This window comes from Gymnodraco acuticeps, unplaced genomic scaffold, assembly GCF_902827175.1.
Source record: "Gymnodraco acuticeps unplaced genomic scaffold, fGymAcu1.1, whole genome shotgun sequence".
NCBI lineage: Eukaryota > Metazoa > Chordata > Actinopteri > Perciformes > Bathydraconidae > Gymnodraco > Gymnodraco acuticeps.
The window spans coordinates 1,473,895-1,488,364 of NW_022991443.1; the positions used below are offsets into that span (position 1 = coordinate 1,473,895).

At 39.0% G+C, this 14,470-nt stretch overlaps 1 protein-coding gene across 1 annotated transcript in view; it reads right to left on the bottom strand.

The window, feature by feature from the left end:
- The window catches only part of ampd1, a 56,308-nt gene extending 42,634 nt beyond the window's left edge, over positions 1-13,674 (bottom strand). The window contains exons 1-2 of the mRNA XM_034196360.1: positions 13,610-13,674; positions 12,964-13,072 (exon numbers count right to left, since the gene is read on the bottom strand). Of these exons, the coding sequence (XP_034052251.1) occupies positions 12,964-13,072; positions 13,610-13,663 (163 nt within the window). The 5' untranslated portion in view covers positions 13,664-13,674. The remainder of the gene's footprint in view (positions 1-12,963; positions 13,073-13,609) is intronic.
- Positions 13,675-14,470: the final 796 nt, after the last annotated feature.

The window sequence follows — 14,470 nt, forward strand, 5'->3', positions numbered from 1 at the left end:
TTCAAACTATAAGTAACAGTTCTAGCTACTTGACTTCAGACAAACAATTCAAAAGACAAAATCAACAATTTATTGAAAGACCAATCTTTATTTCTCTCCTTTTGTTTGTGTTATTAAACCCTGTCAATCTAAAAAACTGAGCAACTCAACAGTTAACTTTATATTTCTTATTGTCCAAAGCATCTATTAAACTATTTGTTCCCCTCTCATATTCACAGGATGGATGATTAGAGACTTTGGGGGAAACCTCAGCTTTATGAATGTCCTGTCTGTTGCGTTGGCCAGAGAGGGCTGAGGGTCTTTCCCTGCGAGGAGTCCTCGCAGGGAAAGACCCTGCAGGCCTGAGGGAGGAGGACCAGACCTGATGGAGGAGGACCTGCACCACCTACAGAACTTAGCCCATGCTGGGCATAGCTGTTACCACCTGCACAGGCCTAGCCTGTCAATTAACAGATTAACATTTAGTGTAACTTATGTATATTATTTCGTTTTTATTTTTTTAAAAATGGTGATGGTTCATGCTTGATAACTTTTAGTTCACATTTCAATAAATTGTATTTGCACTCCTTTTGTCAGTTATTCTTGCTGAAAATGTTAGATTACACATTCACATCTGAATGAAGATTGGCACCATTTATTTATGACGTTGCAAACTCTGCGGTACAAGGCACAAGTGATGTGAAGCTCAAAGTGAGGCAAATGCATTTGATCAGCTGACTTTTTTTTTTTGCCAAACTTTATAGGCCTGACAATAATCACACTGTCTGAGGTGCAACGTAAAACACAAAACAACACAAATGAAGTTCCTGTTAGACTACAAAACTATTCAGTGTGCAGGTCTTTGTGTTACAATACAAGTGTCTCTTAGTGAATGTCCTGTACTGCTCTTAAATCTCATCACATCAGCTTCTCCTTTCCCTCTTGGATGTTCTTCTGGACCCTCAGAGAAAGAGAACATGGTGAAGCAGTCCTGTCTCTCAGGCATGTCCTTTCCTAACAGAAATATCAAAAAACATATTATTGCAGAGCTAGTGTGTTATTTAAGAAAGAGGTGTGTTTGTTTGTTCATAAATATAATGATTTTTTTATTTTAATGTGTTTTTTTAAATCCAACAGTGTGCTTCAAAGATAATCAGGTTATGAATAAACCGTTCTAAATTCCTCAACATTGAAATAAATGTATTATTAAAATAATATGTAACTGTTATCAAAACTTAGTGCAACTGTAGAAGCTTGCTCTGTCCGGTTGTCTCACTGAAAGACAAAGGGTCGCAGTTCTCACTATGTTCAATAATATTTGCCTTAAATACATTGAAATGTGAAAGTTGAACAAAAAAGTGATGTTGCTTGGTAAAATGTAAATGTAACCTTTTGCTAAGAAAGTACACTCAACATCACTGATGTGTAGGTGATCTATTCACTCAGTCATGTTTAATGGCATGTATATCAGTGTATTAGAGTCATTACTTTATGCATTCTTTGTAAAGCATGAAAAAGGTGTACCTTAGAATCCGTGCTGAAGTTCTCTGCTGCTAGGACTCCAGATCTGTCTCTCCTCCTTTGGTCCAGCCTGTCTGGATCACCTTAAGGACACTTTGAACAAACAGATGTAAAGTTACATGCGTGGGTTACAGACTTCTTTACATGCAAACTACTTTTTATCTTCTTTTAAAAACAGGTCATAATCTTATTGTTATACTTAAGAAATTGCTGGATATCACAGTCCTTATACTGTATCAGTTTGATTGAGTATTATTGTGTAGGTCCTTTTTATTTTACTGTTACTTTGGATGAGGTTTTCATGAGTCAGTCAAATTAATTTGTTTTCATATGCCATATCACACACGTAAGGGTAAGACACAAACCTATTGAACAAATGCAATGCAATGGATAAGCTTAATTTCCACTGAAGTCACAGATAACGTCATATATAATATTTAAACAAATCATTTCCTTGTCACTAAAGCATTGACTCCGCTATTCATCGTCCTTAAATGCAGGAATTAAGTTACATGTTCCGTTGTACAGCCACGATAAGGCTGTTTCTCAAGTGTGATGATAATACAATTAAAAGAGGCATTGGTAATAATATTAAAAACAACAATGTTTGGGTCGTTCGTCGGATAGGCGGTTAGCTGCAATAAATAACTCCAGTTCAACAAACCATATTACAATATCTAAGGGAGCGTTATTTCTGGACCATCTTGAAATGTGACGTTCATATTTTAAAGATACACACATTTCATTGTGAGGTTGATTTAATATACACTAAGCCTCTCTTCAACAATACGTTGAAGTTAGCTAGTCTATTGTATGCTATAGTAGAGCATAGCAAATTTAAATGAACCTTAACAATGCATACAGTAACCTAAATAGCAAACTAACTATCTAACGTACAAGGATGACCTTATTTTAGCAACCTCGCACAGAAGCCTTTTAGTATACAGTAGCATCCCACTTAATGTTTTACACTCTTGGATGCTACGCATAGCATCGTTAGCACAGATGGAGCTACGATTGCTCAAATGCTAACCCAACTCTAAACATTCATTAACGTTAGCTTAATAAAAACACCAGTAACATAACATAAAGTACGCAGGGTTGACTTACCAAAGAAACTGCATTCATGGACGGTCTGTTTCAACCGCAGATAAATCCTATATTTGCAGGACGAATAGTCCACCAGGAGCCAACACAACAAACACGGCCGAGTTCAAGTAGTGTTCTCCTCATGAGCTGAGCCGCTGTAGCATCACGGAGCTAACGGAGCTAGCAGAGAGGAGCTAGGAGCAGCAGTCCCGTTGTCATGAAGGGGGAATCTAACTATATACAGAATATGTTTTTGTAGATCCAGGCTAGAAACATGTTCATTTTCTGATGTTAAGTTGGACATTTTAACAAAGGGTCTACGGGAATTGCTCCCATCTGCATCCATCGCCTATAGTTTGCAGCATTGGGCTTCACCGCACTGTCCCGGGGTTTGCCGCTTGGCTCTGATAGGCCAGAAGTCGGTTTGATTGCATTAGGGCTCGATTGCTTATCCTGTCTGAGTAGCCCGGATGATGCTGCATCGCAATTTTTGACGTCGAATTTTACACACCGAATTTTTTGACATCGAATTTTAAACACCAAAATATTTGACGTCGAATTTTTTTCACTTGAATTTTTGGGATCTGAATTTGAACATTCGAATTTTTTTAACTTGAATTTTTACATTTTTATTTCACATAGCTAAATTCGGAGCAAACCAAATTCAGATTCATGATTTTCAAAGTAATTATTTTCAATGCTATAAATTCGGTGTCTAATACAATTCGAATACTTCTGTCTCTTGTTTGCTTCCATACTTGATTTTCAAAGTAATTATTTTCAATGCTATAAATTCGGTGTCTAATACAATTCAAATACTTCTGTCTCTTGTTTGCTTCCATAGAGTCCCCCCCTCCCCCACCCCGTCCCCAGAACTACACATGCTGGCTATTCTGTTTCGCAACATGTTCTTTATCTATGGCACGTCTCTACTGGGAGTTGTAGTTTTAAAAGACGTTTTCGTATTTCCCATAATAAGAAGTTGCCAGTATTGAACTGTGTACATCCCTGGAGGTTTAGGGGATAGGAAACACTCAAATTTAAAACATATAATTAATAAATGGGTGAAAATTGCTTGTGCCCATAATGGGCAGCATTAATAAATATACACACATGCCAGCTAAGGTCAGAAGAGCTTTATTTAACAGCTGGTCTTATGTTTGTGACCCCTGTTGTTAATTGATAACATTACATTACATTAATTGATAAGCCTGAAATATGCACTTGTCAAGGTTCAGAGGCAAATTTTGCAAATATGGCAGTAGCCATCGATCAGCTTAAGATAAAATATACTTTATTGATCCCAAGTTGGAACATTTGCGTTACATCAGCATGTGTAACAGTTGTATGCAGTGGTGTTTATTTGTAAATCATTTAGTTTAATCACACAAATTCTGTTTTATATTTAACAATTCTGTGTTCTTTATTTATTGATTGTTCAATACCTGACAAGGCCGGAGATGAAATATCTACATATATCTTATAAGAGTATAATACATTATGTATAATATCAGGTAAAATAAGTGCTTCAACATAGTTAACATTGCTGGAGGTATGCACAAATATTGATAGATGTCTTGTAATGCACTATTGAGGAACCTGCGACCCAAGTTTTCCATTCAATGCATAACTACACCATAGTTGTGTGGGCCTATATGATTATGTCAATAAACCTTAGAAAATCTTGAAATCTTGAAAGGGATGTGCAAAATAGTCATTATATACAGTCTTTAATTAACTATTAGTAGAGAATAACGAGTAATGAATATACTTTATAGGGATCCTATTAATATCTAATAATAAAATAATGAAATTCAATAACATGCTTTACCCACTAGGTGTCCCTTTATATCAGCTGTGCAACTTTGTGGTGTAAATACAACCTGTTGTGGAAATAATTATCATAAGACGCCAATTAGTAACATACAGGACAAACCTCGATGTCTGTTTACCTTCTTTAAGGACACAGGCGGCTTAGCCAATAATGTTATTGTTCCCATTCTGTGACCGGTCAATACTGGGATACAGATGGTCTGTGTTGTGGGTACACTGGGACACTTCCTTCTCTGTATTTGTGGACTCCAAGGTAAAATCTTCGAGGTCATAAGTGTCCGAGGCAAGTAGCTCTGTGTTCCCACACTGTTTAGGCTATCTCCTCAAATATGTTGTTTACTCTCTGCGAAACCAGTTAGATGGGCTGGCAAGAGAGAGGCTCTCCAGAATTGACGTGGCAACTCTACCGTGAAGTCAGAACCTCTGACTCTTGGACTTGTGATGTGAATCCTCCGGCCGTTTAACTCCAAATAAACCATCATGTGTTTGACATCAAAGCTACTGCTCTTCCCGTGTCTCCTTCCTGAGTCGGTGACTCCCACTGCATAGCTACACAGAAGTTTCCGTTACACAACCTATCTACCAATTGGATCAAATATAAAAGTCAGCCGAATTAGTGTTGATACTGCAAGGAGACGTATTGTGTGAAAATAAATGTAAGATGTTGTTTAATGGCCGATATATTTATGATCCACGTCACGTTTTCAGTTCCTCATGTTTGTCTAGAAGTCTTCTCATCAGGGCTCTATAAATACAGAACTACGGCAGATATGTAATATTTAATGCAGCCGAACCGTGTATTACAATGCCGTTATGTGATGACTTCCAAAGAGAAAAGCAAGCACACTCGGAATAAAGTATTATTTTTTTTTTTTTAAATGTTTTCGGTCTGTTTCCGGTATTTGTTAATGACGATGTGCTGTGAGATGTGAGACTGGAATTGCACAGGGGAAAATAACGTTGGTTATCTTTAGATGCGGATTTTGTTAAACTAATATGTTTGCGCTGTGGACCAACACTATACATTGACGGGGAAGGGGGTAGCAATAAAGATAACACCATTAAACAGTTACACAACATAACAGAAATAATATCGATAGCAGCGTCCCTAGCAACCACCTTGGTAACAATGAAAACTTCCTGAAGTAATCTTCGTAATAACTAGCAAACTAAAGATCATGTACATCCACTGCACACATAATCTGAAATAACAACTCATATTTCTCGCATCAAATGACATCAAAACGCATTTTAATGGCCAAACTAACTTTAAAATAGGCATTTTCCACCGAGAATAAAACGAAGTTCGGCCATGTTTTTTTTTTCTGCAGGGAGAAATGTGAAGATCACGTGACATAGACGCCAGCCATGGAGAGGCGAAGTCCCTCCCCTTCCGAAAGCCTCCATGGGACCCCGGAAGCGAAAAATTATACATTGAAGTCAATGGAGAGAGAAAGGTTATCTTTTGATCCCGTTTGAATTGTGCCACGAATGACACATATGATGTTTGTCAATTTAAAAGAACATTTTGCAAGTCAAAAAAATAAAAATGTGTCCTAAAACTGTGAAGTTACACATTTTTTTGTGTGAAACCGCTCAGTGAACTACAGGTCTCTGGTCTCGCACAATACGCGTCACCAACATAAAGATGGCCGTCACGTTAGCACATTTCACCACATTCTTTCAGAATGAGAATAACATTATTTTACGAGGTGAAAATCACTACAAGTCTGGGCACGTTGAGAGCCAGCATGCGGGACCGGCTTTACAAGGTTTCGGTGAGTAATATGAGTGCAATGTTTAACGTTAATGTCAGCTAGCTAACATTAGCTAACAAGGTACACTAACGTGTTTTGTTTTAGCAACTAGTTTTCTCCTTAAGAACTTCGTGGTCTCTGTGTATGCTGTGGATAACATTAGTGTTCACAAGAACAAGGTACACTCCCGTGTTTTGTTTTAGTTGCTCTTCAGATTGAAGCGGCCAGTTTTATATCGACTATACTGTATGTGTGATCTCCTTTTTCTCGTTGTGTCATTTGAGTTTATTTGCTGTGTGTAGATTCAAGGATTTTGGTTATCTAGGCACAGCTGTGTGTGACTCCCTCTGGTACACCGGTATGTGTTTTCCTAATGTAGAGAGCATTGATTAATTAATAAACTACACACTGAGTCTAGATCCTGACCAAATCCTTTTTTATTGTTGATCAAATGTTTTTCAAAAATGTATTCATACACATTTAGAAAAATACAATGTACAATCACAACCAATACAACATAAATTACAAAAAATACAGAAAAAACAAACAATAACAACAGACAAGAGGACAACACTATGGAAAAATAAACCCTCCCACCCCCAGATCCGGACCATCCTTGTATTATTGCTCATTCAATCTATTATAGCATGCTAACAAATGGTACTTACTTTATTTTTACAGATCTGCATGGGAGACGATGGCGCGATGCAGAGCGCTGTCTGTGATTGTGCACAGGGGATGTACAAATGCAGCCACGCTGCAGCATTGGCAATATTTGCCATGTGGCAGATCAGCTCCACAGATGTTGAGTGCCAGTGGAGGAAGCCTGGCACTTAAAAAGTAGTCCAGCCGGTGTCTCAACTTTACCAACAGCGAGAGGAGACATACAACCCACTGGCCAGAGACATCGCCAACTGTCAACTGGGGGGTTGTAAACGAAGCCGAAGGGGTGAAGGCTTTTGTGGAGGCTTTTGTGGAGGCCTATCAAGTGACAGTGTTCGAATCGAGTCTGGTCTCTTTGTGAGTGAGTCGGGTGTTTTGGGAGCATCACCCGATGGACTTGTGCAGCCATCTGCCCTGCTGGAGGTGAAGTGTCCACACAGCTAGAGGAACATGACCATCGCGGAGGCAGTCCAGTTACCATCCTTCTGTCTCCGTGCGGAGGGTGGGTCATATATTCTCAAGGAGAATCACCCATACTGGCACCAGGTCCAAGGGCAGCTGCATATCACAGACCGGAGTCTCTGCTACTTTGTTGTGTGGACCACGAAGGAGGCGATCATCATCCCCATCCCCAAAGACCCTGCATGGCATGGAAAACTCCTCCTCCTGGAACAATTCTACACCCAGCATATGCTCCCTGTGTTGGCCAGTAGAGAGGAGGACATTTCAATAAACATACTCTTAACACCCTCGGACTCTGCGTTGTGTTTCGTATGTGTGATGGGGTGTTATGCAGAGGGGAAGAAAACAGGACACAGCAGATTGGGATTGTGGTGGAGATGCTGAGCAGTTATTTAATTGTTGCATGTAATTATTATTATACTGCGTGCTTCTGAGTTATTCCATCTTTTGCTGTAACATGGATCTGTATGTAACTCTATATTTACTTGTTATCTAACACACTTCCTTCTACATCATACACCATCATTATACATAGGATATCAATATTTGTATACATATCTGTAAATTGTATAATTTTATTTAAACGTCTTTTTGATCTCTCAAACTGAGTAAGATTGACAATAAAGTTGACTTTGAAAAATATATATATATTCTTTATGAAAATAGTTGACTGTTGTCAAATGAATCCAAATGAAACGTTGGATTGAACTACAACTACGCCTTTAAATCTCTACGGACTGTTTTTCAGTGGGATGGCAAGTTCCTATCTTTAAACATTTATTAGTTTTTTCTCAGAACAGATTTGATTTTCTGAAGTTAATTTAACTTTGCCGACCATGTAAGGTCATCATTAAAAGGTACAATCAATTTGTTTATGGTTGACTAAAATAATGAAAAACATTCATTTGGATAATTTACTGACAGAATAAGAAACTCAATGATGCTCTACTCACCTGTTCCTTTTTTACAAAGTGAAACAGTTGAAATGATAGATTTTAGTAAACTTAAAAACAACCTTCTCCAAAAGCTATCAAGGAATATACCGAATACTTGTTTTAGAACTTTATTACATATTTGTATATAAATAGTTTGAATGATCCATAATTGACAGAAGCTTGGGTTTACACTGACCTGTTACTCATATATTAATGTCTTTGTAACTTCAGTAAACCACTACCTCACTCATTTCACTTTCATTCATCACGGTTCAGTAAACTAAGTGATACATGAACCAGTTTAATCATTATAATAACGTAGGATTGCAACTCTTTGAAAATGTAGGTGGCTCTTAAAAGAGCTGTTGTGTTTGGGTGTGCTGGTCTCAGGTCAGTCTAAGCCCTCTCTCCGCGGATGCGGCGGGCCAGCTGGATGTCCTTGGGCATGATGGTGACCCTCTTTGCTTGGTTCATCTTACTGGGGGGCAGCTACATGGATGTCGGTGCAGTCCACAATCATTGCGCAGTTGAAGGCAGAATGCATTTATTATTGACTCCGAATGAAGCACAACTTCATGTCATACAATACAATGACTTTATTTGTAATTGTGTAAAAACATATGAGCATTGATTAGCAAGCAGGACCTGCAGGAACAGAGAACGGTGATGGATGGAGCTGGGAAGAAAGAAGAATAAAGAAAACAGATCAACTTTATTATCGGATATTAAAAATTCAATTTCAAAACAAGTTGCCGCTCCTACAGTTATCTAGTATGTAAAGATGATTTCACATGACCTATGCAAAATATCACACTCAATACATGTGTGTCTCTGGGGGGTGCATTGTGCCTTTGATGTATATAAATAATATACCATAACCAAATACTATTACGTACAGTGGAAGTCAGGTTGCCAGAGCAGGTCAGTGTGCATGTTCCTCAACGTCTCAGCAGTTACAGGTGAGGTAAATAAAATAAAAGAGAAAAAGGTCAGTAACAACACTTTAAAGTAACAACACTTTGAATAATTATCTCTTCTAACAATTTTCTCTCAATAAGCACACAACGACTGTCTTTCCAACAAACAGATTGTCATCACAATGAAACACGTCCAGAAGAATGTCATGCAAAGCTCCCTGCCTGCCTTCGACTCTCCCTGAACTGCTTCCTTAGCACCCGGTGGAGGGCGCAGAAGGCTACTCTTCAAATGTTTCACGAAATACTTACCATCATGTTTGGTTACTGTTTAACATTTTGGTTTACTTCATGTAATAAAATAATAACTTCATGGTAAGGCTACTAAAAATGACAAGGCTAAGTAATGTAATGCTAACTAACGTGCTCGCTACTCGTCGCTACTAGCTAGGTAGCTAACTTGACTATGCACATGAACATGCACAACATGTATATTACCTATGATATTACCTGATATGTCTGATCCAGCGACTCCTGGTCCTTTCATCAGACGGGAATCGATAGAAGGAGCAAGTGGTATGATCACTTTTATGACTACAACCTGGTACAAAGCACACAGGCATCTTGTAAAAGTGAATTTATTTTTAGCGATCTATAATTTATTGGAGGGAATAAATCAGTTATGAGATCTTCTTCTTCTTCGCTCTAATTACGAGTCTTATTGTAAATCACCGAGCATGCCTGTGACATCACTTACGCGACCCAGAATGGGATTTGGGATTTGTAGTCTTTGTAGTAGCGTATTTTTCATAGTCTTATATTTCAGCAGTTTTACGACAAAATGTGACTTTTTTGACATGGAAATGATTGTTTAAGATTGACAAACATCATATGTGTAGTTCGTGGCACAATTCAAACGGGATCAAAAGATATGTGTTCTCTCTCCATTGAATTCAATGTAAATTTTTCGCTTCCGGGGTCCCATGGTCCGGAAGTAGATGGGCGTGACTTCGCCTCTCCATTGGAATGAATGGCGTAACCCTCGGAGCACACTCACAGAGCTTGAGGACTATCACGGGGTTTGTCAAACAGAGCACATTGTGTAGTCCTAAACGATAGCTGGGGATTCTGGATAGTGTAGTGTCTTCTGCCATCCTTTACTCCGAAAAAATATTTGTTTCTCCGAATTAAAGGGGAAAAATACAAAAGCATTGCACACAATTTAAACCAATCAATGTTGTGTAATTAACAAGGATAATCTGGTGTTTTTTAGTCGATGAGTAGTGCAGATATCACTGTAAAATCAATCGACAGTAAGAGGAATACTTACTTCCGGGTGTACAATTTTCCGTTATCCAATGAGAATGGACGCTCACATTGCCTTTAAGGGCAGCCGACACAAACGAATGCCGTGCTTCCATGAGCGTCATTACCAGTAGAAATACATTGCTTTTAAAATCGTGCTGTGCAACACGGAAAAAAAGGGGAAAATCGTGTTGGTGAACACGAATCAATAGATTAAAAATCGTGTTGGTGAACACGAAATGCCATGAGACTGGGTTGGACTGACAGTTGCCTGGCCGCAGCAGAGCTGCTCTGCAGTCAGAGCAGAGAGGAGACAACCACACTCCCCTATGGAGGACGGAACATGACTTAAGTATAAATAAATAAATGTATGAAGAAATACAGGAATAAATAAATTACGTACATAAATACAGGAATAAATAAATAAATACGTAAATAAATAAATAAATACAGGAATAAATAAATGACGAAATAAATACAGAAATAAATAAATGTTGAAATGAATACACAAATAAATAAATAAAAGAATAAATGCATAAATAAATATGGAAATAAATACATCAATGTATAAATAAATAAATGTCGAAAATAAAACAGAACACACGTTATTATTATATATCTTTCATTTATTTCTACATTTACGCGACATACATTTATTTATTTATGTATTTATGTGTCCGTATGCTAATGAGGTGGGCGGTCCTAACCTCAGTCTGAAGCAGGATTCGCCAATTGTTGGAGCCAGGCAGAAGCAATAGATTTGTGGCAAGTCACATCATGTCGAGCTGAGCCAAGTCCTCTATACATCGTTCCACACGAAACTGGACATAGTCTTTTGGTTCTCCGTTCTCTAAATGGTCCGCTAATGATCGTAAATGATCTCCAATGGCTCTTAAATCAATATCCATAAATAAACCTTACAACTGTGGATAAACCATGGATGTATAAAGATAAGGGCTAAACAGTAAAGCTCCTGCATTCGAATCAGCGCGGTTATCCAGGCGTTAGTAGTAGAGCCCTCTGCCAGAAATGATCACACACTCCTGTAACCAATCCTGCTTCAGACTGAGGTTAGGACCGCCCACCTCATTAGCATACGGACACATAAATACATAAATAAATAAATGTATGTTGCGTAAATGTAGAAATAAATGAAAGATATATAATAACGTGTGTTCTGTTTTATTTTCGACTTTTATTTATTTATTTATACATTGATGTATTTATTTCCATATTTATTTATGCATTTATTTATGCATTTATTCTTTTATTTATTTATTTGTGTATTCATTTCAACATTTATTTATTTCTGTATTTATTTCGTCATTTATTTATTCCTGTATTTATTTATTCCTGTATTTATTTATTTATTTACGTATTTATTTATTTATTCCTGTATTTCTTCATACATTTATTTATTTATACTTAAGTCATGTTCCGTCCTCCATACTCCCCCGCGTCGAGACGGCAAATGAATTGCGCATGCGCCAACTGCCAAGCCGTCCTGGTTTTGAGCGGGATTTAAATGTAAAATGTAAATGTTTCTTCACTCACTTTCACACTATAATAAATAACTGCCTTTGCTTTGCTTTGACTCACACAGCCTCAGTCACTCAATCACCTCGTCCACTGTGTGTGTGCCTCTCTGTGACAAGCTAAACATCTCTGTGACAAGCTAAACATCTCTGTGACAAGCTAAACATCATGATGCTTTCCTGGAGAAGTCCAGAATTTGATCCTTGAAGAGTTGGGAACGTTTTTTGTACTCCCCTCTACCATGCTCTCTCCTACAGCCGCCATTACATGATATGTAAATTAGGCGATGACGTCATTTAGCGACTTCTGGCGACTTTCCGGACAGCCAATAGCTACTTTCCTTACTATGGAGTTGGCAACACTGCATGGGTCATGGGCTGGCATTCCCCACACAAGCACCTTCAAAACAAAACGTTTATCAGGAAACCGTATTACATCTTTTTCCCCCCCTTCGCTGCTCTCCCCCCCCCCCCCCTCCTCCTTCCCTGCTCTCTCTCTCTCCATAACGTAGTGTGGAGTTGCATTAGGTAACGCGAGATACGGCTGATACTTGCGCATTAGTTTCTGTTATGGATCAGTATCAACAGTTCTGCCAGTAACGTTACTATATTATCAATGCTACTTTAGTTATAGCCTGATATATGATAGCTAACTTTACAATGTTGTGATGTGGCGTTAGCTAACATTCTGTAGCTAACGCCGGACACTCACCAAGATAGCTGCCCCTTCCCTGCTCTCTCTCTCCTCTCCGGTACAGCTCCGAAGGTAGTGTGGAGTTGCATTAGGTAACGCGAGATACGGCTGATACTTGAGCATTAGTTTCTGTTATGGATCAGTATCAACAGTCCTGCCAGTAACGTTACTATATTATCAATGCTACTTTAGTTATAGCCTGATATATGATAGCTAACTTCACAATGTTGTGATGTGACGTTAGCTAACATTCTGTAGCTAACGCCGGTCACTCACCAAGATAGCTGCCCAGTTCTCCACTGGTTCTCCTCACACCACAGCTCAATTTCTCTCCGATGGCCGTTATTTCTTCTAATCCTTGGATGCTCCTGGTCTCTTGGACGTCTTCTTTCACACACAGTGACGTCACAGCTACCCACAATGCAACGCGTGCCATATATTTTTTTATAAAGACACCATTTTTCTGGAGGTGCAAAAATCCTGGCAATGCTAATATAAACAGCTAGCTTATGTAGCCAGGCAGAGCGCACTAGGTTTTTTTTCTGAATTAACGACCGAAGAAATCGCTGCATGTCTTCGGATTACATCTCTGGACTTGAGGGGTGTACTCTAGGTCGTTACCAGCGTAAACTAGAGCTGTGTGGGTTGTTGGATGTACATTGTATGGAATTACGACCCTCAAAAGTGGCCTTCGGTCGATTTTGGCTGCATCTACGTCTATCTTCTGGAAACACCAGGTGAATACCCATACCACTTGTCACAATAATATTATCATGCCAATGCATATATGTGGTATTTTAGAGTTGACTATATTGATTAAGGCAATCGACTATGATATTCTGTATGCACCTCGTGTGAAATGGTTGATACCGGAAGTACGGTGTCGCCCTCGGCCCAAAACCCGTATGTGTGTGTGAAAGACTAGCAGGCTCATAATTATAAGGTTGTGGTCCGTCATATGCATTCGAATATTCATGTTCAACTTCTTCTGTGTCTTCTGTGTTGAAACTAGCATTGGGATCCATGTTTATTAATATGTTACACCGGCCGCTCTCCCCCTTGTTTACCCTTTGTTACGTCACACGCGGGAGGTCATGTGCCGAGGCTTTTATATGCGGAAGTGAACATTTCTTACAAAAACGACACCAGATGTCACTGTAGTGTATATTTCTGTATATTTTTTTGAAAATCTAGTGCATTCATCATTTTCCTACACATTTATTCACAGGTGTCTTTAACCTGGAAGTTGCTCTTTAAGTCTAAATCTGCTAACAGGTTATGGGCCCAGATGCGATGAATTATTCTACAGTTCGAAGCGCATGTGCGATAACAAGGCGAGAAGATTGCCTGTTAGCACGGTTAGCATAGGATTAGCTAGTTAGCCACATGTTAAGCTAGTTTAGCATCGGGAGAACCGAGGGAAGCTAAAGCTAAGCTAACGAGGACCTAAGCTAAGCTACTGAAGCTACAAACGAAAAAGCCATGGCGAATAGAACCACGAGGAAGAGCAAGTGGCCCACGTTTGACGGGAAAGCAGAAGAGTATGAGATCTGGGAAGAGAGGATGCTGTGTTGCATGCACGGAGTGGGATTGAAGGAGACCATCCTTCCAGCACCCGCTGGAGAGCTGACCGCGGCACTGAGGGCTCAAGACGACAAGCTCAATGCTGACGCCTATTGTGAGTTAGCGCCGCTACTTGACAATACCAGTTTAGGTCTGATATTCAGAGACACGAAGGACAAGGGCCGAGAAAGTCTCAGAATATTAAGGGAGCACTATATTG